The sequence below is a fragment of the Colletotrichum higginsianum genome, chromosome 5, assembly GCF_001672515.1.
Source record: "Colletotrichum higginsianum IMI 349063 chromosome 5, whole genome shotgun sequence".
In the NCBI taxonomy this organism is placed as follows: Eukaryota; Fungi; Ascomycota; class Sordariomycetes; order Glomerellales; family Glomerellaceae; genus Colletotrichum; species Colletotrichum higginsianum.
The window spans coordinates 3,450,133-3,476,144 of NC_030958.1; the positions used below are offsets into that span (position 1 = coordinate 3,450,133).

General features: G+C 56.9%; 9 protein-coding genes across 9 annotated transcripts; 5 read left to right on the forward strand and 4 right to left on the reverse strand.

Moving 5' to 3' along the window:
* Positions 1 to 1,535: 1,535 nt before the first annotated feature.
* On the forward strand, positions 1,536 to 3,968 carry CH63R_07900 (H+ symporter; the record flags this gene model as incomplete). Its single annotated transcript, XM_018302874.1, has 5 exons — positions 1,536 to 1,716; positions 1,777 to 2,147; positions 2,207 to 2,256; positions 2,322 to 2,814; positions 2,877 to 3,968. 5 exons carry the CDS (start codon positions 1,536 to 1,538, stop codon positions 3,966 to 3,968), a joined length of 2,187 nt encoding a protein of 728 aa, XP_018157652.1.
* Positions 3,969 to 4,820: 852 nt separating this feature from the next.
* Positions 4,821 to 5,180, reverse strand: CH63R_07901 (uncharacterized protein; the record flags this gene model as incomplete). Its single annotated transcript, XM_018302875.1, has 1 exon — positions 4,821 to 5,180. The coding sequence occupies one exon, from the start codon at positions 5,178 to 5,180 to the stop codon at positions 4,821 to 4,823; it is 360 nt and encodes a 119-aa protein (XP_018157653.1).
* A 4,153-nt stretch (positions 5,181 to 9,333) lies between these two features.
* CH63R_07902 (KH domain-containing protein) lies at positions 9,334 to 11,330 on the reverse strand (the record flags this gene model as incomplete). Its single annotated transcript, XM_018302876.1, has 4 exons — positions 9,334 to 9,446; positions 9,503 to 9,683; positions 9,738 to 11,209; positions 11,285 to 11,330. The coding sequence occupies 4 exons, from the start codon at positions 11,328 to 11,330 to the stop codon at positions 9,334 to 9,336; spliced, it is 1,812 nt and encodes a 603-aa protein (XP_018157654.1).
* A 1,782-nt stretch (positions 11,331 to 13,112) lies between these two features.
* On the forward strand, positions 13,113 to 14,363 carry CH63R_07903 (uncharacterized protein; the record flags this gene model as incomplete). Its single annotated transcript, XM_018302877.1, has 3 exons — positions 13,113 to 13,222; positions 13,534 to 14,142; positions 14,195 to 14,363. 3 exons carry the CDS (start codon positions 13,113 to 13,115, stop codon positions 14,361 to 14,363), a joined length of 888 nt encoding a protein of 295 aa, XP_018157655.1.
* A 757-nt stretch (positions 14,364 to 15,120) lies between these two features.
* On the forward strand, positions 15,121 to 17,310 carry CH63R_07904 (Plasma membrane fusion protein PRM1; the record flags this gene model as incomplete). The annotated part of the gene is made up of 1 exon (XM_018302878.1): positions 15,121 to 17,310. The coding sequence occupies one exon, from the start codon at positions 15,121 to 15,123 to the stop codon at positions 17,308 to 17,310; it is 2,190 nt and encodes a 729-aa protein (XP_018157656.1).
* A 1,225-nt stretch (positions 17,311 to 18,535) lies between these two features.
* Positions 18,536 to 21,009, forward strand: CH63R_07905 (Tryptophan synthase; the record flags this gene model as incomplete). Its single annotated transcript, XM_018302879.1, has 5 exons — positions 18,536 to 18,583; positions 18,730 to 18,817; positions 18,889 to 18,959; positions 19,020 to 19,252; positions 19,311 to 21,009. 5 exons carry the CDS (start codon positions 18,536 to 18,538, stop codon positions 21,007 to 21,009), a joined length of 2,139 nt encoding a protein of 712 aa, XP_018157657.1.
* A 364-nt stretch (positions 21,010 to 21,373) lies between these two features.
* On the reverse strand, positions 21,374 to 22,147 carry CH63R_07906 (Ribosomal L28 family protein; the record flags this gene model as incomplete). The annotated part of the gene is made up of 1 exon (XM_018302880.1): positions 21,374 to 22,147. The coding sequence occupies one exon, from the start codon at positions 22,145 to 22,147 to the stop codon at positions 21,374 to 21,376; it is 774 nt and encodes a 257-aa protein (XP_018157658.1).
* Positions 22,148 to 22,699: 552 nt separating this feature from the next.
* Positions 22,700 to 23,828, forward strand: CH63R_07907 (uncharacterized protein; the record flags this gene model as incomplete). The annotated part of the gene is made up of 2 exons (XM_018302881.1): positions 22,700 to 22,840; positions 22,947 to 23,828. The coding sequence occupies 2 exons, from the start codon at positions 22,700 to 22,702 to the stop codon at positions 23,826 to 23,828; spliced, it is 1,023 nt and encodes a 340-aa protein (XP_018157659.1).
* A 406-nt stretch (positions 23,829 to 24,234) lies between these two features.
* On the reverse strand, positions 24,235 to 25,950 carry CH63R_07908 (Aspartate aminotransferase; the record flags this gene model as incomplete). The annotated part of the gene is made up of 3 exons (XM_018302882.1): positions 24,235 to 25,334; positions 25,514 to 25,574; positions 25,834 to 25,950. The coding sequence occupies 3 exons, from the start codon at positions 25,948 to 25,950 to the stop codon at positions 24,235 to 24,237; spliced, it is 1,278 nt and encodes a 425-aa protein (XP_018157660.1).
* Between the last annotated feature and the right edge of the window lie 62 nt (positions 25,951 to 26,012).

Sequence of the window (26,012 nt, forward strand, 5' to 3'; positions counted from 1 at the left end):
CCTTCCTCTCATCGTCTCATCGTGTGCGGTGTACTGTACGATGCTAGCCACTTCGCATGACCAGGGCCAAGCGCAGAACATCTCCCCGTCAAAAAGCTTCTTCACGGCGATCACGAAGCATCAGGTCAGCGTTGGGGGCCATTTTCATCCAACGTCCCCTGCGCCCTGGCGACTGCCATCCTTGTCGATGCTGCCGCTCGTATCGCAGAGGAAATTAAGCTGCATACAGTAGCAGCCGTTATCTTTGGCACGTGGTAGGCAGCAAGATACTACCCAGACATGGCTACGATTTAACTGCTTCTGAACAAAGTACAGATGTGCCCTCTCTTCATTCTGTACAATGCAAAAGGTGCCGCCGCGCCAGGTCAACTCAACCGAAAACGAAAACTTCGGCTATTCATTGATTTTTAACCCGGACTTTCTGATTCAACACGGTTGACAATTCTGACAGAGACACCGAAAAACAAAAACAAAGTGATCCGAATCCTGCGTCATTCCATGTTTCTCGTTGGCGCAACGAGTTGTGAGACACACCCACACAACACTTGTCGTTCTTCAGCACCGGATCTCTGACCACCCACCCACACACACGCATGCACATACCTCTTCAACACGCCGCAAACTCACCTCTGTAGCCAAGACACCTATACAGCCCTGTCTTTCTGGGCTGTTCTGCGCGCGTGTGTGTATGTGTGTGTATGTGTGTGTGTGTGTGTGTACGTGTGTGTGTGAGTGCGCGCAGTGTTTGTCCGGATCCGGGGATAGTTTAACTTCTTAAAATCGTGACAGAAGCAGGCCATTCTGTTCGATACCGTGGACAGAACAGCACTACCTGTACCACTACGCTTTATGGGCGACCCCCCCATCTCTTTATCAAAGCATCCCTCCCCTTCCCCCTCCTCCCCTTCGAAGAGAGAGAGAACAGCCCGCACCCGGACGCCATTACGTGCTGACACAGCCAATCGGCCTTGTCTCGCGGACGCTCCCTCCCTCCCTGGTAGGCATCCCCTTGCGACTTGCCTGCCTTGCCGAACCCCTGTCAACCCACGTTCAGCTCCTCGCCCCATCACGCAGGACCAGGACACCGAAGTCGTGCACATGGTACAGTGTTCACACCGGATTGCGTGGGACAAAAGCGACATGATTCTATGCAGCCCTCGGCCATTTCCCCTTTAAATTCTTCCTTGCCCCTCCCATCCCGTGCCTGCAACGGCCGAGCCGCCTTAAACCCGACCTTGACCGTGAACGACCTGCAGTCTCGGCTACATCACGTCTGATTTTGCGACGCCCGAGTACAACTGCTTCTCGCTTCGAAGACGCCGTCTAATCGCTCGCGGACCATTTCTGGTCAATCAAGGAGCCCGACCTTGGGAAGAAGACTTCTCGTTGAACGAGCACCAGCCTATTTTCCACGGACTTGCGGGGCTCCACCATGGCAGCAGCCGGGCATACGACTGCGATATAGACCGGGCAAGATTGCCATTGCGAATACTCTCCCTCGCCGCCCGAGCTTTCGGTGACCGTAGGTTTTCGAGATGAACGACATGTTGCCGCCGCCGATGACTCCGGCCGCCTCAGACTGGGGTCGCCGGCGGACCAACGGGGGCAACAAGGCCTTTCACAATTTTGCAAACGACTACTCTCATATATCCGATCCCAACTTACGGAGAAGATTAGCACTGAGCGAGATCGATAAGGTCCCTTTCGGCTTATACCGTTCGTCAATACCAGACCTGCCATGTAAGCCTTGACGCTAGACTAACACATTTCCAACAGATGTAAGAGCCATTCTCGTTGCCGGCGTTGGTTTCTTCCTCGACTCGTACGACATCTTCGCCATCAACCTGATCACCACCCTGCTCGGCGTCGTGTTCTGGCAAGGCCCCCCTAACCAGAACGTTCATGGTTACGGCGGCAACAACGGCGAGTTGCCGAGCTCCGTCAACTCGGCCCTGAAAGCTTCCACCAGCGGCGGCATCATCATCGGCCAAGTTGTTTTCGGCTGGTTGGCCGATGTCTTTGGCAGACGGAGGATGTATGGCGTGGAACTCGGAATCATCATCTTGGCCACCCTGAGCGCCGCCCTCGTGTCACCAAGCCAGTCCGTCAGCTTCACCGGACTAATGATATTCTGGAGGGTTATCATGGTAAGCGCAAAGTGTCTTGGGCCACGAGTGAGGGTCATGTGCGCTAACAACTGCGTCAGGGTGTTGGCATCGGAGGTGACTATCCGCTCAGTTCCGTCATAACTTCAGAGTAAGTTCGGTCTTCAACCACACAATCATTCTGCCGCCTGTATCTGTGGCTGATGCGTCTCTCAGGTTCGCCCCCACGCGTTGGAGAGGAGCCATGATTGCGGCCGTTTTCTCCATGCAGGGCATGGGCCAGCTCGGCGCTGCCGTCGTTGCGTTGGTGACCGCCGAAGCCTTCAAGGACTCGTACCTGGACGTGCACACTCTCAGTGACTGCCACGATCGATGCCAACTAGCCGCTGACCGCTCATGGCGCATCATCGTCGGCATGGGCGCAGTACCTGCCTGCATAGCCTTGTACTACCGGATCACCATTCCCGAAACGCCTCGATACACCTTCGACGTCGAACAAGATGTCGAAAAGGCCGACGCAGATATCCGTGCCTACATGTCGAGCAAGTCAAAGGGAGACTTTGATCCGGAGGTGCAAGCGAGGATGAAAAAGGAAACCGGTCTCGCCTACAACACGCCGGCCGCGTCCTGGCCTGACGCGTGGGCCTACTTCTCTCAATGGAAGCACTTCAAGATGCTGATGGGCACTGCTTTGTCGTGGTTTTTTCTGGTGAGTCGAGCGAGAATGTTGAAGCCAATGAAATGATGCAATATGCTCACCTCGTGAAACAGGATTTGGCATTCTACGGTTTGGGATTGAACAGTACAGTTGTACTACAAACCATTGGTTTCGCTGACGGCGACAACTTTTACGAAAGGCTACACAACCAAGCCATTGGCCTGATCATTTTGGCATGCGCTGGCGCCATCCCGGGGTATTGGACATCGGTTTTCACAATCGATACCATCGGCCGAAAGCCCATCCAAATCATGGGCTTCTTCATCTTGACTGTCATTTTCTGCATCCTTGGCTTCATGCTTCACCAGCTCTCGGACGCCGTTTTCATCACCATCTACGTAATCGGCCAGTTCTTTTTCAACTTCGGCCCAAATACCACCACCTTCATCGTCCCCGGCGAGTGCTTCCCGACGCGGTACCGATCTACAGGGCACGGAATCTCAGCGGCGATGGGCAAGGTCGGTGCCATCCTAGCACAAGTCATCAGCATCCCTCTGCTGGCCAAGGACGTGCCGGGTGACTGCCACGGCGACCACTGTGCGCCATGGCTCGATCGCCTCCTGGAACTGTTCGCCCTCTTCATGTTCCTGGGCATGCTATCTTCTTTACTCATCCCGGAGACAAAAGGCATGACGCTGGAGGAACTGGCTGGCGAGACCCCGACCTCATACAACCGCGGCCGTAATGGTAGCATATCGCACTACCCCCGTCAAGGCTCGAAATGGAACCCGTTTTCCGGGGGCCGTCCAGCGGGATTCCACTACCCGCGCTCAAGCAGCATCAATACCGCCCGGGTCGGCATCATGTCGTCCCCCGTCTTGCTGGCCGAGGAGGAGCGTTGGAGAAGGGGTCAGTCGCGGAGCTGGCGGAAGAGGAGGAAAGAACGAGGCGCGAACAGCAGCACGGCCGGCACGGATGAATACGCCATGAGCATCCGCAACAGCGGCGTCTCCTCGGCGCACGGTCGGAACATGGGCGCCGTTGACGAGCAGATGCCACCGGAGCCGGTGGCGCCCGGCGTCTTCCCGACATGGGGGGCTGGGTGGGGCCGGGTGGATCGCGGCGCGCAGCCGATGGAAAACGTGAAGCTGCACGATGTGGGGAGTCTACTGCGGAGGGACTCCCATAGGGACTCCCGGCCTTGAGTTGTTTTCTTCTCACTACTTTGGAGGGGGCAAACGAGCGTCATGGATTTTTTTTTTGATTTTTTTTTGTATTTTCTTTTTGCTTTTTAATATGGTTCAAAAACCGGCGAATTTGGCTGGACAGGTACTACTCTGGTTTGATTAGACAGGTTTGCATGATAATGCCCATTACGAAGACCGCTCGCGCGGTCATCATCACATTATTTTGATGAAATTTTTAGAGTGCCAGTCTGTCGTGTTTAGTTCGTATACGGTTTAAGCTGTCTAGTATGTTGGAGTCAGGAGACCGGGTTGCAGTGGCACATGAAGACCAAAAGGGGAGAGCCTTGCTTGGCTGAGCCTGCTGTCAAACAGATCTTTCTCGCAACAAAAGGGATCAACAATTTGTCTTGATTGATGTCTTAAATTATCGAAACTCCAGTAAAGGAACCTCCCTCTCAACGGCCTTCTCAACATCGAGATGCGCGTCGCGGATCACCCGCATGCCAAGAAGGCCGGACCCCCTCACTAGGGGCTCCTCCCGATCGCCACGCCACGCCACTCACTCACTCACTCACTCACTCATGCTTGGGTATCTCACCTTCACCCTCCTCTTCCCCAGGAATGCTACGGGGAATCTTCCGTGCTCCCGCAGTCTGTCCATCCGCCTGTAATGATCATGTATTCGTGTGTCACCATGCCCTCCGGATGATGATGATGATGATGGTGCCATAATGCAACAACGAGCGCCGATTCCCGGTATCCCGTAACCAATCAGAGTCCTCTTGAACACCAAAACGCCTCGCCCGGTAGTAGAGAGCATATTCCCAATTCGATTCGTTGTCCTTGTCCTTGTCATTGATGGCAGGACGCTCACGTCCTCGCCCTCTTCTTCTCCCCCCCCTCTCCCTCTTCTCTACCACCACCGCAGCCGCCGCCGCCGCTCCTCTTGCCAGAGCTCCGGGATGCCGACAACGACGAAGCCAATGCTTGCTGGTACTGCTGATATTGCTGCCCCCCAAAGTCCATGCCGGCAACGCCCTCGTCCTCGCCTGCGCAGGCGTCGCACTCCTGGTCGAAGGGGTGGGTCTCGACGTCGACGCCTCGGCGGCACCCGCCGAAGCTGTCGGCGTTCTTGGCCTCGAGGCACGAGAGATGCTGCGAGAGGTCGGCCCAGGTGAGGGACTCGTTGCAGCGGACGCAAGTGCCCGCGAAGAGCACGAGGCGACACATGGCAGATTTCTCTTTCTTGCTTTTTTCTTTTCTTTTTTCTTCTTTCGTTCGTCCCTCCCAGATAGATGACCGGTGTTGAAGAGCCGACCTTGCAACAGGGGCGACGGCGGTTGGAGATGCGTGTTGATTGACCAATGTGAGGATGCGTGGACGACGAGAAACGACGGGGGCGAGACCGAGTCGCGACCGTTTGCTGTGCGTTTGTTTGAAAATAAGGGGAACCTCTATGGAAAGGGAAGAAAAAAACAAGAGGAAGAGGGGAGAGGTCGGTGGGCTTATGGGGGGGTGGGTGGAAGGGAGGAATGAAGAACGGCAGAAGAGGAGAAGACTAAAACGGCGGTTCGAGGGATGGGCAGCCACGAAGCTTTACAGGTGATCGACACAGGGGGCTCTAGCACACATATCCTCGCATGAGGTGGGGAAGAGAGAAAAGAAATGGTAGACTAACAAAAAGAGTAGACTAACAAAAAGAAAAGGAAAAAGAAGAAGTAGAAGAAGAAAACGGGAGAGAGGAAGTGTGTGTGTGTGTGTGTATGCAAAAAGATGAAGCAGCTGGCAGAAGCAGCCCGGATCAGATTAGCAGCACCGAGTACGGACACTGACCTGATAGTCGTCCCATCGGCAAGGAACAGAAAGAAAGTAAAAAAAAAAGGAAGGTCAGACACACGTCGAGACACAAGAGATAACCGAGAAGCAATCACAGATGGGCAAGACGCGCCCTTCCCTTTGCCCGTGCAGCCGGCAACCCGTCTTACAGGCAGTCCAGGCGGATCGGATGCAAGACGCAGCAGCGGCAGCGGCAGCGGCAGCGAGCCTCCCTCGGATCCCTGCGCCGCTCAACTCACACATCCACACGGCCCGCGATGCTCTGGGACTCTTCGAAGCAACGAGGCGAGGAGCATTCACGCCACACCACACACACACACACACACACACACACCATGGCTTGCAGTGGAATCTTACGCCCTGCGTAGTAAACAAGGTGATTCCGACGGCGCTGAGACACTGCCAGCCTCTTTTGGCTTCGGCGGACGAAGCCGGAGTCTTCCTCCTGTGTCAACATCCAAACCTGTGCGAACCCCAATCCGGGAGTGCGCCGAGGCTCAGGGCTAGGAAAGAAAACAAGCTTTTCGGATGGGGGGGAGGGGGGGAGGGGAGGGGAGTTGGCGAGAAGAGAAGCATGGATCGTGGGCCGAGCAATGCAGCCAGCTCGACACTTGCAGGACGGCTCTGGAATCGCAATCGTCCACAAACACATACACACACACACACACACTCTCTCTCTCTCTCTCTCTCTCTCTCTCTCTCTCTGCGCTCTAATACTCCTACTGACTCACTCCTTCATCCATATTTCTTCCATCCGCCGTTACTTGAAGCCATCCAAGGAAGACGGACAGAGACACCGGACACCTTTCAAGCATGTGATGATCGAGAATATCTACGCAGGTCCCCCACCCCCATCGAACACCGAAAGCCAGCCGTTTCTCTCGCTCGAATCGCGCAGACCCCGTCCTTTTGAGACCTTGCTCCATCTCTTTACTTCAACGACAGCCACAGCAACAACAGTAGCAGCAGTGCATCTTGGCACGTCTCTCCTCATCTCCCGTATCATTGGCCGCCAGGATATCTACTACAGCCGGTGGGATACTGCCTCCCTTGGGATCATACGATGCAGGCCAAAATATCGCGCTGCATCTGTGTGCCTGGGTGTCTGTGTGATGGCAAGCGTCTTGCAACGGACCAATGCAGGTAACAAAGAAAGAAAGAAAGCTTGCAAAACGATGCACGGCGGCATCGGTTCATCACGTCTGTTGGCAACCTTAACCTTACTGCCCAACGCAGGACCAGGTCGTGTCACGCCTTGTCACGACGGGGAAAGCTATGGAACCTCCCCGCCCTCCAAAAGGAGGCGTCTCATCAAGCATCGTCCGCAGCTTCATCCTGTTGCCCTCATCGGAGGAGCATTCACTCCAAAGGGGAATGAGGGGGAGCGGCTGGTCTCGCTCGGCGCGGACGGTTGGAACCATTGGGCCCTTTACCCTCCATGCCCTCCAAACATCAGTACAACACTCGGCGGCAACCTCCGGGGCCCCTCCGTACTCGTTTTTTTATCACATGCGTGTCCGGCCACAGCGAAACGCACGCACCCTTTCCGCACGGCGGCGAAAGCTGCGGGGCGGAATCCAAAACTTCAGCCCAGATGCCGCAATGGTCCTGCTGCAGGAAAGCATATCTCAAGCCTGATGTCGCCGACGCAGATAAGCGAGAATGTCTGTTCGATGACGGCACGCGCGTGGGCCCCCCGCTCCCCTTCCCTTTCCCCTTCCCCTTCCTTCTCCATCCCCGGCCTCATCGCCGAACGGACACAGACGGATACTATATCCCCTTTTGATATCGCGCTCGCGCCCGCGCCCGCTGAGAGTCGAGCGGGCGATTGCTCGACAACCTCCCCGCTTCCGCCGAGCCGACGGCGCGCTGGCATTTCATATCTTTCCTCACTCTCTATCCCGTGTCTGCAGTCCGGGGCTGAAGCGCCATGGCAAACAAACGAACGCTCCAAGCCCACACTCCACAAGAAGCGCCAACACCCTCGTCGTCTGCCATACACAACTAATTCTGGGTTATAAGACACATAGGCGTCACTGGTTTCAAGACATGTAGCCATCGCTCCTTGGGGTTTTCGAGGTCGGCGATGGTGATGAAACAAAGAGAGGAAACCAACAAACACTGCAAGGAATCAAATCCAGCCCCCTAATAAGCTTCGCCCATCATGCCAGTGTCTCCTACTACTACTGCAAGGCACGTCCACATTACATGGCAGTGTCTGTGGTGCCACGTGCCGGATCGGCGCCGAGATCCCCAGTAGCGTAGGAAGAGCTCCCTCCCGAAACGTGCCGCGCAGACAAAAGCGAGAGCATCAAATTGGTAGGCAGTGCAAAGAGGAAAAGGAGGAGAGAGATCCCCATGTGAATGTAAAACAAGAGTGAAAGTGAAGGTGAAGGTGTAAGCGTAAGCGTAAGCGTAAGCGCTGAACACTGATTGGACCTGCATGCTTCTCTGTTGCAACACTGCTAATAGACATGCATGAACACTTGACATTTTGTTTGGTCTGGAATTTGAACATCACCAGCTCTTAATGTCACAGGTACCAAAAACACGAACCAGGAACATTGTCCTTTGTCTTTATTTGTAAATAACACAGAAGACAGCGCTGCACCAATTGCCTCTTGTGAGCGAGACTCATACAACCAGAAGTATTGATTGACTTGGAGATTACTATTATACAGAATGCACTCTTGTTTTTTCTTTCTTTTCCCTGCCCATCGTCCATCCCAAGTAGCGTCGTTCCACCAAAAATGCAAAGAAAATGGGGAATCAGTAGCATCAGCTTTGCGTGAAGAAAAGAGAACCCAGCCTGGTATCATATCCACAAAGACCATGAAGGAGAAATGGACTATACGAGAGAGCGAGAGAAAGCTGAGGACAATGCATGCAAAGCTTGTCTCAAGGGAGCATTGGCCACGGAACCCACAGAATGATTCAGTTGAGACAGGTTTCGATGCAGTTGCAGTTGTCGTGGGCTGAGACAGTCGCGAATTTCCTTAAGCACCCTTGTCCAGGTCTTGTACCTTGACCAAACAGACACATGCCTCGAGGCTCCATCATGGCCTTCATCAAGAGCGTGTATCATGGAGATTTGGCAGTAAACCAATGTCGCAGAGCGGCATCACGCACCGTTTCCATGTCAGGTGTCCAAGTCCCAGTCATGCCAGTCAAGGATCGTGATCATGTGCAAGCGAAGAGTGCCATCATCATCGTCAAATGTCGAGTGCAGTGCATCGGGAAATCAGCGAAGCGAAACCAGAGGCAGCTTGTCTCCCATCTCGATGTCCGGTCCTCTCCCAGTCCGCGGTTTTGTCCAAGAGAAAAAAAACAAGTTGGCGCTCTGCTGTTCCGAGCCCAGCAAGATGAATGTAATCAGTCGTCGGAGGAATCGTAAATGCGCACTGCCATGAGCCACCAAGTCAACGTGCATGTGCGGCGCTTCAGTATACGTAATGCGAAAAAGAGGCATCATGTCGAGGTCCATGGCAAGTGATCAATCACATCACACAAGCATGGCCCTCACTGGAAAGAGCGCATGCGGCTTGCTCTACGAGGAGCCTGGCGGAGGTTGAGAACCGGGCTGGCCGGCTGCACCGCCTTGCTGCTGCTGATACACGAGAGACTGGTACCAGAGGGCGAGGTAGTTCTGGTATCCTCCGTCTGCGGCATGTTAGCCATACGTTCCAGAATGCTTCTTGAGGGTATTGTGCACTTACACTGCGCGTACGGGTCGGCGCCGTCGGCTCCCGCGGGAGCTTGAGCAGCTGGCTGATTAGTCGATCCTGACGCTGGAGGGTTAGATGCCTGCTGAGAGTAGCTTCTGTCATAGTCCTGGTTCTGGCGACCACGGCCACCGCCGCCGCCACCACCACCACCACCTCCAGAGTTCTTCTGGCGCTTCCATACGTTAGTGACCAGGCCGGCATCGCACAGACGTAGAGATTAACTTACCACTGCGTCCACCTTCTCCTCGATCGCCTGCTTGGCTCGGGCAATGCTATCGCGCGAGCCGATCAGAGCAATCTCTCGCTGGACCTCGCCGGGGCCAGAAGACTGAGCAACGTTGATCTTACATCCAGTGCCGTTCTGCATGTCCCGGATGGTCTCGCCTCCCTTGCCAATGATCATGCCAACCGCTTCGGAAGGAACATAGATAGCATCATGAACCTTGTCGCCGCCGCCTGCAGGGCCAGCGTCTCTCTGGTGACCGCCGTCTTGCCTCGGGGGCTTCTTGGCGGGAGCGGCGGGCTGTCCCTCGTTTCGGCTGTCGCTATCGACAATCTCCATTATCAGATCCTTGGCCTGGGCAGCCGACTCGCGGGAGCCGATCAGGTTGACAGGTCGAAGGCCGTTGACGCTCTTGGATTCCCCAACGATGTTGATGTGGCAGCCAGAGCGCTCTTGCAGGTCGCGAATGGTCTCGCCGCCACGACCGATGATCAGGCCCACGGTTCTATCAGGGACCATGATCTGCATGCAATCCTCGCCGTCTCGCAGAGCTGCCGCTCCAGCACCAGCTCCGGCACCAGCTCCGGCACCGACTCCAGGTCCTCCAGGAGGGCCAGCGCGATGATCGCGGGGAGGCGGGCCCTTGGGGTTGGCTGCGCCGCGGTTGATGGCGCCCATGCCGCTGTCGTCAATGATGCGGTTGATGGCCTCCTTGACTTCACTGCGTCGTGCTCTGGGACCAGTGATCTTGCATTGGCGGAAGGGGCCGTTGTCGCTGGAAGGAAGGAACTGAACTCGGCAGTTAGACTCGGACTCAATTCGACGGAGGTTCTCGCCCTGGCGGCCGATGATAAGGCCGACGAGGCTCGACTCGATCTGGATAGTCTCGGCGTTGTCGTCGCCGCCACCACCGCTGCCTCTGAGAGGGGATCGCTCTCTGGCGCTCGAGTTACGGGGAGAGAAGGTGTGGCCGCCGCGGGGACCGGGGCTGTAGGAGCGGTCGCGGCCTTGGCTGAAGTCTCGCGGAGCAGGGCGATCATCGCCTCGGCGCTCGTCTCGGTAGGGGTTGAAGTTGTCGCGGAACTGGTCGCGACGGTTGGAGGGGGAACGCGAGCGTGAGGTCCTGCTGTAGCCGCGAGAGTCCGGGCCGCGAGGGGCTTCGTTGGAGTAGACAAGGGGTCGGTCATACGAGGTCACGCCCTTTTCCGCAGCAAAGGCCTTAGCTTGCGCGATGGCGTCCGCGATGCTGACAGTGCCAGAGTTGACAGGACGGATGGAGCTGAGATCCAAGCTGCCGCTAGACGAAGGCTGAGGCAGACCTGGGTAGCCGCCACCACCGCCGTAGGGCGGAGCGCTCTGCTGAGGCATCGGGGGGTATGAGGGGGGCGCCTGACCGCCGGGGGGAGGAGGGTAGCCAGGAGGCATGCCGGGCTGTGCCTGGGTCGGCGTCGATGATGTGCCTCTTTGTGCGGCGCCTGGAGAAAGACATGCAGTCAGTCAAGGTTGTTCCGAGATGCGGTCGACGCTCAGGTCGTGCTTCGGGTACCTACCTAGGGCCGCGAGGATGGAACTGATGTCGCGGGATGGGTCGGCCATTGTGGCTGTCGCGTGCGAAGACAAATAGTGGGCGACCAAGAAAGGAATTGTGATGTTTCAAAGGAGAAGAGGTGGACGAGTGAAGAGTTGGGCGGACGTAAGACTTTGCGCGCGGGTTGAATTTTCAGCGCGGCGCAGATGTGAATCGGGTTGATTCCGAGAGTGGGTTTGATCAGGTGACAGAAATTGAGATCAATGCCAGCTCCGTGACGAGATTGAAGTCAAAAATCCGCAATGAAAGACAGCCGTCGTGCTGATGAGAAGATGATCGCAATGTAATCGCGTCAGCTTTGTAGCAAGTCAGAGAAAGCTGAGCGCGCGAGACTCTTGCAGAGTAGGTAGGTATTGAGGTTAGGGAACGGGAGACCGCCTGCCAAAAACAGCTGCGAATGTACGGATAAGAGTGCGCTCCTTCCCGTGGGTCGTCGGGCTAGGTTTGCTCAGCTGCGATGCGTGGATGCGTGCGCAAAGGCCTACTCGGAAGGAGGCAGGGGGCTGGAGGCTGGAAGGTGAAAAATTGGCATTCTCGGACTTTTGCTTTTCCGAAGCTCAAGGCCGCACAGAGCCCAGATACAAGAGTGGATAAGACGGTCACTGATAAGATAAAGAGGGATAAGGAAATGGGCCGGTCACACAGGGCACTGAGAGGCTGGAGTCTTTTAGGGTTTATGACAAGAACATTACTTGGGTGAGCCAGCCAACTATGGATTTGGGTGCAGGTACCTACCCACCCAGAGGTAGGGGAAAAGGGCGCTGGTTTTTGTCATCCGAGTTGAGGGCCACCTTCCTGCAATATCAAAATTCTGAAAGTCATGCATGCGTAATAACTCGGCGTGCGTAAGTGGTTATGTTGTGTAATTCAAAGAATGTCAACTTGGAGCGCGCGAGGGAACCAGCATTAGTCGAAGTTGTTGGGGCTGGTGATGCTGGTGATCCTACAAGAATTAGACAATGATGTATGCTGGTGCGTCATGGGAGTCTTAAAGAATGAAGATGAGCCTGCAATGTAGTTTCGGAAAAGCGAGAGTTGTGTACTAACACCTAGAACTAGGCTGGAATTCTCATTCCGAAGTCCGGGGGGGGGGGGAACCTTATCGAGATGGGCCGCTTTTTATAAAGACACAAGCAGCCTTATATCCTCTTCTTCACATAGGAGAGTTTGAGCGAGGGTCTCGACGGCAGACGTGGTAAGCGTCAGCCTCATCGCTCGCGGCGTTGAATTTAACGTTGCGAAGCGCCCATCGCCATATCTTTGAGAAGTAGCCGGGGGCGCTCTCTTCCATCATCAAGAACTCGACAGAGCTCCACACGATGGGAAGGAGCACAGGGCACGTGCAGTTTCTTGTTTAGTGGAGCCAACGGCCGTCGGTGGCTTTTCCAAAGAAATGGATCGGGGACTCTCTGGGCAGAAAAACGGCGGTGCTTTCCCTTCCTACAGCAATTCGGATTCAGAAGGAACAACCACATACTCTGTAATTAGTCTTTGTTGCGCCTGCCTTCGGCAAGATGAGGGCAACGTCGACAAACCAAACAGGGAAGCAACCAAGCCGTCCGTCTTCCCCCCTTCTTTTGCCTTCCAACTCGTGTAATTGCTATTTGATCGTCTATCTGCACGTACCGACATTCTGACGTGGCGAATGGCTTGAGACGAACACTTCCTCGGATGCCACAATTAGTGGACCTCCACCAGGTAAGCTTTCGTGCAGGCTGACCAAGATCTGCCTCCCAAAAGCTGTTCCTGTCGCAAACCTGTTTTCACATTCTGTCGCGCTCGGTGGCAAAATGCTTGCTTGGCATGGATCATCGCTCGTCGGTCGACGACCTTCTTTGGACGCTGGAGGGAGCCTTGGGAGCCAAGCACAAGCGACATCACCAAAAAACCCCAATTCAGGGTCCGTCCCATGATCCCACCATGTTGGGTTCTCCTCTTTTGACCAATCCCCGCCGTTCTTGCCATCCGCTTACCGGGATTCTCTGATAGCGGCGTGAGCCGGGCGGCCTTTTGTAACCCATGATTGGACAAAATCACTGGAAGAAACGTCCAGGGCCCCCTGACAAGCGCCAGCCACCGCCGTCTCTTTTTCGTTCGCTGGCTGACGATCTTTGCTCTGTTCCTGCTTTGCTTCCTGTGGCTCTCAGGCGTTGCGTTGCGTTTCTCACGCACCTCTTCCCAGTCACCATGAATCCGTGACCCTTCGTGCAGCTCCGCAAGCAAACATCCCCGGAAACGCCAGCAAATCCAGAATCGAGAATCTCTTCCGGACCACTCTAAGCCAGGGCCAACTCACCGTTTCTTCCCTCCTCCGCCGGGCACAGCCACCAGCAAACCGCCAGCCTGGCTTGCTCTCACTGGCGTGACTCGCGACGGGGATGCGAACTGGGCAGCGCCGTTCACGAGGTGGCACCGTGGGAAGAGAGCTCTCCGCAAAAATGCCCTCGGCTTGCCAATGGCGTCACGGCGCATTCCCGCCGTGAGCTCTCTGGATCGATCCGAGCCTATGGACGAGACCGGGTTCACATTAAAATACCCTTCACCCTCTGCCACATCCCTCCGAATGGTGGCTTTTGGAAAGATGGGCACCATTCAACCGTTGCTCTGTGGTGTCCCCTTGCTCAGTGACTCAACCCTCGATTGGTATATCACTCGAGTTCGCCCCGTTCATGAAGCCATCTGTCGTTGGCTTATCTTGAGTTGGGTCTTTGCTCATGTGGTATCACAACACGACCAAATCTCACTGCGCATGTCTCAAGCAACGAGTCTCGTCACCCGATCGAACCTCATTGTGAAGAGCAGCAACGATAAAAAAAGAAAGTAAACAAGCACGGCAATTCACCGTTCTCGCCAAGCAAGCTCATCATATCAGCGAGTCTCGCCCACTCAGCCCTGCTCTCGAGGCGGACCGGACCGAGTCTACTGCTGTAATAGGGCAGAAGAACATCGCTCGATCTGATCACGCATACGGCCGGCTACACGACATTGAGCCTCTCGGGAGCCCCATCATCTCGTCGTCCAGAAATATCGCATTGCCTTAGCAGCGTTTGGGCAGCCGCTCATCGTGACCCCGGACTTTGCATTTGGTTGGCTGAGAGGAGCCGCCGCTGAGCGCGCTTACAGCTTACACCAGACAACACCGACTTGCCCAAAACCCACCCTCACCCGGTGCCGCCCAACGGAACAGCGATTTGGGCCAAGTCGAGGCAATTTCCTTTCAAGGCCGCGGCCAAACGGCCCTTTGACGGCCTTCTTTGGCATTGTAGCCCGAACCAGGTAAGCCACCATGTTTCTTTTCCCGAGTTTCCATTGTTGCGCGGCTAGGGAACATTGCTATGTGATGATGTTGTGGAACCTCGCTCGCTGTGTGGGTGTTAGTCGGCTTCCCTTTTTATTGTATGCGTTGCCTCCCAGTCACGAAACTTTCGTCTCTTGTCTCCGTTGTCCTTCCAAGTCATCCTCTGCCCTGCGTATTCATCCTCTCTCCCAAGACATACCCCATAATGGATTCATAGAATCTTGTTCGGACTCAGTGCTTGACGGATTTCCTTTGTCACTCTCCTTCCCTACGATCTCCATCGTCTTTTCCTCGCCGCGTCAAGTGATTCACCTAATTCTTCCACCACCCTTCACCAACAAATAATTTAACCTTGACGTCGACCGTCTTTTCCCCTTCATTTTTAGATTTCTGGATTTCGGCTTTCCACTTCTCTATTTCTTTTTTCTTCTTCTTCTTTTTCTTTTGCTGGCCACAAGAACTTTCGCATCATCTTCTTACGCTCTCAATAGACTACAAAAATGTTTTCCTCGCGGAATCGACAAGATGAGGCCTATCCGGCCGTGCCCGACTCCCTCAGGTCGGACTCGCTCGAGATGGCGGAGCTTAGAAAGACACAACAAGCGCGAGCCGATACTGCTCCTTACATCACGCCCTACCTCAGCCTCCGTGCCAGACTCTCCCAAATCTGGCTGAACCGGTGGACAATTCTGCTCCTACTTGTCCTGCTCAGGGTCGTCTTGCTGATCGCCAGCCTCAACGACAATGTCGACGAAGCGAACCAGAAGGCGCTCTCCGCATGTACAAAGGTTGAAGACATCGGCAGCGCCATGGCATCCATGCCTCACTACCTCTCCGTCGGCGTGAACGAGCTGTCGGCCAAGGGCATCGAGAGGACCCTCGACGGCATGGTCGCTGTGCTCGGTCTGCTCATCACCGGTGTCCAGAATCTCATCATCTTCGTCATCAACATGATGACTTCGATGTACACCTGCCTCATCACTGCCTTCATCCACGGCGGCCTCGACGTCGCTTCGGACGTCACCAAGAAGGTCACGGACGCCATGAACAAGGCGGTCGGCGAAATCAGCAACGTCATCGACGACAAGTCCAAGAGCCTGTCCGACGGCATCAACAAGGCCGTCGACGCCATCGAAAACTCTGTCCTCGGCAACGTCCTACCCGACTTCCCAAAAGTCGACTTCTCGGGGCCCGTCAACGATCTGCGTGACCTCAAGATCGACACCAGCGGCTTTGTCGGCGATTTGAACAAGCTCAACGACGACCTTCCTACTTTCGAAGAGGTCCAGAACATGACTGCCGAGGCTATCTCGTTCCCGTTCAACCTCCTCAAGAAGACCGTCGAAGATGCCTACAAGGGATACAAGTTCGACCGATCCGTCTTCCCTGTCGCCCAAAAACAGGCACTCCAGTTCTGTTCGACCAACAACAGCATATCTGAGTTCTTCGACAACCTGCGAGACATGATCCAGAAGGCGCGCATCATCTTCATCGTCGTTCTCTCCATCCTCGCTGTGCTGGTCATCGCGCCGATGGCGTGGTTGGAGATCATGCGCTGGAGACGCGAGCAGAAGCACGCCAAGATCATGGCCAGCAACCAGTACGACTCGATGGACGTCGTCTACATCGCATCCCGTCCCATGACTGCCACCTGGGGCATCAAGATCGCGTCTCACTTCAAAGGCAAGCGGCAGATCCTCGTGCGATGGGCCATTGCGTACGCCACGTCGCTTCCCGCTCTTTTTGTCCTGGCCCTTGCCATCGCCGGCTTCTTCTCTTGCTTCTGCCAGTACATCCTTCTCAAGGCGGTCGAGAGACAGGTGCCTGCGCTCGCCAATCAAGTGGGTGAGTTCGCCGACGACGTCGTTGCTTCGCTCCAGGACGTCTCCACGTCGTGGGCTGACGGTGCCAACGGTGTGGTGCTGTCGACGCAGAACGAGATCAACAACGATATGCTCGGATACGTCACCAACGCCACCTCGGCCGTCAACGACACGTTGAACACCTTCACCAACACCATGACAACCGGTCTGGAGACGGTTTTCAACGGCACCATCCTCATCAATCCCATCAAGGACGTCGTCCGTTGCACGATCGGGCTCAAGGTCGAGGCAGTCCAAAAGGGACTCACCTGGGTCCACGACCACTCGCAGGTCTCGTTCCCTTTGTTTGCCAACGACACCTTCAGCCTAGGTGCCGAGGAGTCCATCTCGGGCGATTCGGACCTCAACACGTTCCTGGCCTCCCCATCGTCGGTGACCACGGACGAAGTCACTGGCGCCGTGACGCACGTTACTGACGTGCTCCGCCGTGGCATCATCCAGGAGGCTCTCATCTCCACTGGCATCCTCCTCGTCTACGTCATTGTCGTTCTCGTCGGTGTCATCCGTGCCTTGGTTGGCATGGCCATGCCAGACAAGGGTCGTAGCGAGGGCGGGTTGCGCTATACGGGGGATGACCGTCCAGCCATGAGCCCGAGAAGCCCTCCCAGATCCCGTGACAACGATTCTCGGTTCCCTCAATTCGGCAGCGACGCATCTGCAGTAGACGACGACCATTACTCAGGATTCCGAGACGAGAAGGCCGTCAAGAAGACGAGTGTCCAAGGCGGCAGGGTACAGCCCATGGAGGGCCATCAAAGACAAAGCTCATATGGACACCTCGACACAACGTCATCCACCAAGATCTAACACGAGTATCTGAGAAGTATCAACTATAAGAAAAATAGAAAACGAAGAAGGAAAAAAAAATGAGGAGAAAGAAAAGAGAGAAAGAGAAAAAAGATATCGGAGACCGCTACACCTCAGGCCTTGGCTGGACCGACGCCGAGAGATACCCCTCATTTACGATAGGTCTGGATAGTATGGGCGTTGGAACATGGTTACCAGGGATTTCGACGTTGATGTACAGGAAAGGGAAGAGGGATACTTCAAGAGATACCAACGGCTCAGTCGCCGCACCGTTTGTTTTCGATTCCACAACGGTTCTCATTTTTGCACTCTGGTTCATTTCATCAAGATGATGATGTTGTTCTTTTTCTTTCGGTGGTTGCATCATTGGCCACTGGAACCTCTATACGGTACATATCTCCAGAAGGTAGCTCGAGTTTGAACATAGTGCTGCTAGCTGCAACCAAACACGCACAACATATCTTGAGGGAGAGAAGCGTCCCGTCAGTGACATATTGTGTGTCTGTGAGGCATCAAGGGGGGATCGGACCGCCTTGGCTCCCTACGCAGTGGCCCCCCCGCCCCGACTCAACGCACAGCGGCCGATGAGTCCTCCACTGCGATTTGCCTGCCGGAGCGGCGGATGGCGAAGCGGGGAGTTGGAGTGACCTCTTTTGGGCATCTCCGCCCCGCCTCGGATGTGGATAGCGGGCTCCGACTTTCTGCCCCTGGGATCGCACCCTACCAATCAGAAGACTCAATTCTGGATGGACGGGACGCTATCCGGCATCGGTGAGGTGGCGGTAATGGGATTTTCTGGGGCCCGTCGGGTCCCCAGGTACGCGCTGTAGGGCGTTCGCTATGCGCTGTAGTAGTCTGTAGACTGCAGAGATGCAGCGGGCGGCCGTCAACTGTCCAGTACCTAGGTATGGTGAGGTGGCCATTAAAGGGAGAGGTGACCTCTACCAAATGATAACCGAGTGGGACCCTTGCTGCGTAGTGACAGTGGTGGGCCCAGAGTCGGAGCTCCCGCTAAATCGGCCGTCCCGCCTTTTACACGCCTCCGACAGTCATTCCCGTCACTCCCCCACGCTGAGATCATTATTTCCCATCTACTACTTAAAAGTACCGCCGCCGCCTTCAACCTCTTCTCGATCTACTCATTCAACCCCCTACTCAGTGATACCCGCGAGTCAAATTCTTCTTTTATACCCCCAATTGACATAAGCAAACATCACACACAACCATGGAAGGCATTCGGCAAACATTCCAGCGCTGCAAGGCCCAAGGCCGGGTGAGTCTTCCCCCACCTAGTCTTCTTGCGCGCCCCTCGTTGCGATCGCGGGGCCCCGCGCCGACATTGAAGACGGCTTGACCGCAACTGGCCAAAATCCCACGACATTGGCAAGACAGGAAGCGATCGAACTAACAGCGTGGCAGTCTGCACTCGTTACCTATGTTACTGCCGGTTTCCCTACGCCCCAGGACACACCTGACGTCCTGTTGGCTATGGAGAAGGGTGGTGCTGGTGAGTTCTTCCAAACCCTCAAGACACCCGCAGAAGGGGAAAAGGAGGCATGACTCTGACTATGAAAACAGATGTGATCGAACTTGGTGCACCCTTTACCGACCCTATCGCCGACGGCCCGACTATTCAGACATCAAACACTGTGAGTGGCGGCTAGAGCTGCAGGAGTTGATGGCGGGCAACATGGACTGACAAGAGATAGGTTGCGCTGCAACACGGCGTCACGATCGAGTCAACGCTCAAGATGGTCAAGGATGCAAGGGACCGGGGCCTCAAAGCCCCCGTCATGTTGATGGGATACTACAACCCTCTCCTGAGCTATGGCGAGGAGAGACTCTTGACCGACTGCAAGACATCAGGCGTCAACGGCTTCATCGTTGTTGATCTGCCGCCCGAGGAGGCCATTTCTTTCCGCAAGCTCTGCACCAAGGGAGGGTGAGTGTCCGTTCTATCCCACGATACCGCCGTAATACTGACAGCCAACCCACTCCAGTCTTTCCTACGTTCCCCTTATCGCTCCTGCGACCTCCGACGCTCGCATGAGGATTCTCTGCAAGCTGGCCGACTCCTTCATCTACGTCGTCTCCCGCCAGGGTGTCACCGGCGCGTCCGGCTCTCTGAACGCAAACCTTCCCGCCCTCGTCGAGCGTGTCAAGAAGTACAGCGGCAACAAGCCCGCTGCTGTCGGCTTCGGCGTCAGTACAAGGGACCATTTCCTGAGCGTCTCTCAGCTCGCCGATGGCGTTGTCGTCGGCTCCCAGATCATCACAACTCTTCAGAAGGCTGCCCCCGGCGAGCTGTACAACGATGTTGCAAAGTACTGCTCTTACCTCTGCGGCCGCGATACCGCCAATGAGGAGACTACCCGCGAGGTCGGCATCGTAGAAGCCATGGCCGCCGCCAAGGAGCCCACCAACCCCACTGTCGACGACACCATCACCGCCGACCAGGACAGTGAGCTTGTTGCCGAGCTCGCCGCCATGCACGGCAAGATTCCCGACCGGTTTGGTGACTTTGGCGGCCAGTACGTCCCCGAGAGCTTGATGGACTGCCTGTCCGAGCTCGAGGAGGGCTTCAACCAGATCAAGGACGACCCCTCCTTCTGGGAGGAGTACCGCTCATACTATGAGTACATGGGTCGCCCCGGCCACTTGCATCTCGCAGAGCGCCTGACGGAGTACGCCGGCGGCGCCAACATCTGGCTGAAGCGCGAGGATCTCAACCATACCGGCTCGCACAAGATCAACAATGCCCTTGGCCAGCTTCTCCTCGCGAAGCGCCTTGGCAAGACCAAGATTATCGCCGAGACGGGCGCCGGCCAGCACGGTGTCGCGACCGCCACCGTCTGCGCCAAGTTCGGTATGGAGTGCACCGTCTACATGGGCGCTGAAGACGTCCGCAGACAGGCCCTCAACGTCTTCCGCATGAAGCTCCTCGGCGCAAAGGTTGTCGCCGTCGAGGCCGGCAGCAAGACGCTCCGTGACGCCGTCAACGAGGCCATGCGCGCCTGGGTTGTCGAGCTCGACACGACGCACTACATCATCGGCTCCGCCATCGGCCCTCACCCCTTCCCCACCATTGTCCGCACGTTCCAGTCTGTCATCGGTAACGAGACCAAGGCGCAGATGCTTGAGAAGAGGGGCAAGCTGCCCGACGCCGTCGTCGCCTGCGTTGGCGGCGGCAGCAACGCCGTCGGCATGTTCTACCCTTTCGCCAACGACCCTTCGGTCAAGCTCCTCGGCGTTGAGGCCGGCGGCGACGGTATCGACACCGCCAGACACAGCGCCACCCTCTCGGGAGGCAGCAAGGGCGTCCTGCACGGTGTCAAGACGTACATCCTCCAGGACAAGCACGGTCAGGTCGCCGAGACTCACTCCATCTCGGCCGGTCTCGACTACCCGGGCGTCGGCCCTGAGCTCAGCTCCTGGAAGGACAGCGAGCGCGCCAAGTACGTGGCCGCTACCGACGCCGAAGCCTTTATCGGTTTCCGTCTTATGAGCCAACTTGAGGGCATCATCCCCGCGCTCGAGTCGGCGCACGGCATCTTTGGCGCCATTGAGCTCGCCAAGACGATGAAGAAGGACGAGGACGTCGTCATCTGCCTGAGCGGCCGCGGCGACAAGGACGTGCAGAGCGTCGCCGACGAGCTGCCCAAGCTGGGCCCCAAGATCGGCTGGGACTTGCGCTTCTAGATATAAAAATTAGAAACATGAAAAGGGAACGGGACGGGCTGGCTGGTTGAATTACTTGCATGGGGGGTAAATCATGAAAAACAACGGGCATCTAGGCATTTGCAGGGCAGGGGCGTAACGAGGAGATATCCATTTTTTTCAGGACCAAAGGCTGGTCCTGGAAAGCGATTTTTGTTTGTAGACCAAAACCGACAGAGAAAAACGGAGGTTTGCTTCTTTTTGAAGAGTAAGGGCTTTCCCCAATGCGTATTTCTATGATGTGAGAAACTTTTGTACATATGATACACCAAGTCGTTCCCCTGTAACAACACAAACGTGGTTCCATACACGTTCTCCTCTATCCCCTCTTGCTTTCTCCCAGACACTACGATGACCACTTGGCCTTGGGGGCCGGCTTCTCGAAGCCTTCCGTGAGGCCCTCCTCCCCGTAGTGGGCGCCAGCCTCGAATAGCTCGGCATCCTCGCCGAGCACAAACTCCTCGGCGATCATCTGGCTAGCCCTCCGCTCGATGATGCCCCTGCTGACGGCGCTCAGCGGGCCTGGGGTGGCGGCGTCAACCATGTAGTGGACCAGGTCGGTCTGGTCCTCGGGCATTTCGCCGCGGACGCCGAGGGCTTCCCTCTCGGCGGCGTACTTCGTGCGGAAGGCTGACGACTGCATGACGAGCCAGCGCAGCTTCCAGCCGCCCGGGCCAAGCTCCCTGACGCGGGCGGACTTTGCCTTTGTGACGTAGGCGTCGATGCCGCCCTCGCGCTCGACGGTGCGCAGGACACGGGTGGTGAGGCGGATGCGGACCCAGGCGCCGAGGGCGTCGGACCAGAGGCGCTTGTAGTGGACGTTGGGGCGCCAGGTGCGGGCGGTGACCTGGTGGTGCTTCTCCGAGACGTTGTGGCCGTGGCGGATGCGGGCGGAGCCGTAGAGGCCGTTGTTGGACTGCTTGTAGAGGAGGCGCGGGCCGTAGGGGTAGGGGGGCACGGTGGAGGTGGGGATCTTTTGGAGGGAGATCGTTTTCGTGGCGAGAGGAGCGGATGTTGAGAAGGCGCGGGCGGCGGTGGTGGTGGTGGTGGTGGTGAGGGTGAGGTTTTGGAGGGAGGCGAGGAGGGAAGAGGACCCCGGCCTCCAGGTGTTGAAGCGCATCCTTCTTTTTTTGTGTGATTTAACGTCTTCGGCGGGTTCTTGGTTATCGATTCGGATCAGATGTGCGGCATTGGTTCGGTCGGAAGGGGGGTAGGCTCGCGGGCGACGGTCCGGGGAGGGGGGGTATCGTCGTCGTCGTCTCGAAAGTGAGGCCGTGAGCTGCGCGAGTCCGGGGATGGATTTTTTGGGCAATGGTCAGAGTTCGGAGCTTCGAGATTCGGCGGGGTGGATATTCCGCTCCTCGACAATTGGGAACTTTCATTGGCTGATGGAGTCAGAAAGCGAATCCACTCTTAAGCGTCAAGTCAAGCGGGATCAGGTGACGGCGTGTTCCTTTCGTGACAGGGGTCCGTGGCTTTGCGACTGGGAGCATCTCTCCTCGGGCCCGTGCGAGCGACGACCCCTCTACACCGACACACCGAGACCCAACTTTGGCGGCAGGCGGCCCGACGAGTGACATTTTATAGTTCACCTCCTGAAGCAGTGCGACAAGAAGCAGCGCAGGTAACATTGAGACAAGGCGCAAACCACACAAAGCCACCACAGACCGCCATGATACCCCCAATCGAGGCATCAGTCCTCGAAAACAACCCCGACTTCGCGGCGCTACATCACGCCCTTACAACCGCGATCCTGAACCCCGACGGCTCGACCAAGAAACCTGCGTCAAAGGAGCAGACCTCGATCCAGAATGTCAGTACATCCACTTTTGCGTGCAGAATCGCTCACGGCCTTCCCAGAGGTCATGAACACCGCTGTAACGATCAGCTTGCCCTCCCTCAGCTAAAACAAGCACCAGGAACTCGCAGACCACAGATTCACCGCCGCGAAAGAACACCTCTTGATCAGCGCCATCTCGAAGACCGTACCTCCCGAACCCAAAACAGCGCCCGCGAGGACAATCACCCGCAGCAAACCTGCACCACAACCGCAACAATCGCTCCCGGAACCCCTACTCGACCTCCTCCTCCTCCTCCCGCCCCTCCTCACTGCAACCGAACCCTTACCCCCCGATTCCCTCACGATCCTCCTGTCGAACCCGCCCTTCACCGATTTCCAATCGCTCCTCCCGCAACTCGGCGACCTTGTCTCCACCACCCTACATAACTCGGCCGTCTCACTCGCGCGCATCGCGAACCCGACAACGAACCCCTCCTTCCTCCACCGCAGCGTGCCCGCCCTGCAGACGACGTACCACAAGCTAGAGAACGACGTCCAAGAGGCCAAGCATGCGTTGGCCCGGGAGCGGCTGCGCGCAGCGGCGGGCCTGACTGGGGTCCTGGACGAGTACGCCAGCGCGCTGACGCTGCTGATCCGAGCGCTCGAGGCGAAGCACGGCGTCGTGGCGAGGAGCCTGGAGTTCAGGGCGGCAGAGACGGCGTTGCAGGCGCAGCGGGCCGAGGCGGATGCTGTCGCCGCGCGGGAGGGCGTCAGGAAAGAGGTGTACTCGCCCGAGATGGTGGCCGCGCTGGACAACTACGCCGCGCACTTGAGGGATGCGCGGTTGAGGCTCGAGAGCACGGTCATGACGCGGCGCGCCGAGCTGGAAGGGTACGGGGTCGGAATCGAGGGCGAGGAGGGCAAGGAGAGGAAGATGAGGGAGATGGCGAGGATGAAGCGGCAGCTCGATAGGGAGTTGGAGGACGTGAACAGGGACCTGGCGCGGTTGGACAAGGCGTGACCGAGAAGGCCGAGGAGCCCTGTACGAGCACAACAAAAGTCACTTGCGGGCGGCAGAGGCATGTTTGGAACATGGTTTACATCGAAAGACGTGTCGCTATATTGTACACAGCTGGGACGCATGTGTGGTCTACTACCGAGGGAGCCCAAACGTCTATGAAATCCACCAGCCGCATTTGCCTTGGCGTCGCAAAACAGACGGCCTTTCCCCTCCCTTGTTCGTACAAACCTCCTTTTTATGGTCATTCTGAGAGAGCCAAGGAACCAACTACCTTTCCAAGCAACGGCCATGATGTCTCATGATGGAAGCGCACGGTAGTTCAGACCTTGTTCTCCCCAGGATACTGCCCGAAACCCACCCTTGGAACAATAAGTCCCTTGTCTACTAATGAATGGCTGGGGTTGATTTAACCCTTGACCTTGTAGATGGCCTCGGCGAGACGGCCGACGTTGCCGCTGGTGATACCGGCGACGGAGATGCGGCCGTCCTTGGTGGCGTAGACGGAGTGCTCCTTGGCGAGGGCGTCCATCTGCTGGGGGGTCAGGCCGGTGTAGGCGAACATGCCGATCTGGCTGGTGATGTGGGACCAGTCGTGGGCGGAGCCGAGCTTCTCGAGGTTCTCCTTGAGCAGGGCGCGCATGGTGATGATGCGGTCGGCCATGCCCTTGACCTCGCCGAGCCACTGGCGGTTCAGGGCGGCGTCGTTGAGGATGGTGGAGGCGATGCGGGCGCCGTGGACAGGGGGGTTAGAGTACATGGGGCGCACAAGGATCTTGACCTGGGAGTCGAGGCGCTTGCGCTCCTCGGCGTCCTGGGCGACGATGGAGAAGGCGCCGACACGCTCGCCGTAGAGGCCCATGTTCTTGGCGAAGGACTGGGCGAGGCAGACGTTGTGGCCCTGCTCGACGAAGTGGCGGACGGCGAAGGCGTCGGTGTCGGTGTTGCCCGAGGCGAAGCCCTGGTAGGCCATGTCGAAGAAGGCGTAGTGGCCGCTCGCCTTGACGGCGTCGGAGATCTGGCGCCACTGCTCGGGGGTCGGGTCGACGCCGGTGGGGTTGTGGGCGCAGGCGTGGAAGAGGAAGATGGAGGCCTTGGGCGCGGCCTTGATGTCGGCGAGCATGCCCTCGAAGTCGAGGCCGATGGTCTTCTGGTCGTAGTAGCGGTACTTCTGGACGGCGAGCCCAGAGTCGGCGAAGACGGCGCCGTGGTTGGCCCACGAGGGGGTGGGGATGTAGATGTTCTTGGCGCCGGGGTAGAAGCGGGCGAGGAAGGCGCCGCCGATGCGCAGGGCGCCGGTGCCGGAGATGGACTGGGTGATGGCGAGGCGTTCCAGGGCCGACGAGTCGGCGCCGTAGGCGAGGACGGCGGCCGACTTGGTGAACTCGGGCACGCCCGTGATGCCGGCGTACTCCTTGTTCAGCTTGGCGGCGATGACCTTCTCCTCGGCGGCGCGGACGGAAGGCAGGACGTAGGGCTTGCCCTGGTCGTCGCGGTAGGCTCCGACACCTGTATGGCTTTGTCAGTCAATGAATGAAAAGGGGACCAGTCGGCGAAGAGGGATTGGTCGGCCCGGCAGAATCCGACTGGCTGTCGGTGTCTGGCTGGAGAGAGAGAGTGTGTGTGTCTCCAGCTGAGCTTGTGACAGCTAGCCAAAAATGTGGCTTGGCGGGGGCAGGTTTTCGTACCGAGGTTGATCTTGGCCTCGAATTTATCGGCCTTGAAAGCTTCCGTGATGCCTGTGTTTGTCTTTGTTAGTTGCAATTGAGCTTCGGAAAGGGGATGTAAAGCTCCACGCGCGGGGAGGGCTTTCGGATGCGTCATACCGAGAATGGCCTGTGATGCGGAGGGAAAAAAAGTGGCCAGTTAGCAAACCAAAATTTCTCTCCTCTTGTCTGTTCACTCCTTTCCTACGAGGTCAATCTACGCAGTCAATACTTACATCCTGCAGGCATTCGTTAGCAATCGTGGCGCAACGCCAATTGGCATTTGAAGGTGTGAGACATACAGGAGGACCTTGAGGGACGTTAGCCCAGGTCGAGCCGGCTCGCGCGGCCGACACGGGGAGAGCGCCCATGCGGCGGGCGGCGGCCTGCCGGGTTGCGATTCTGGCGGTGGACAGCATCTTCTCTAGAGGATTGTTATGGATGAAGAGAGAGAGGAGGGGGGGAAAAGGGTAAAGAGATG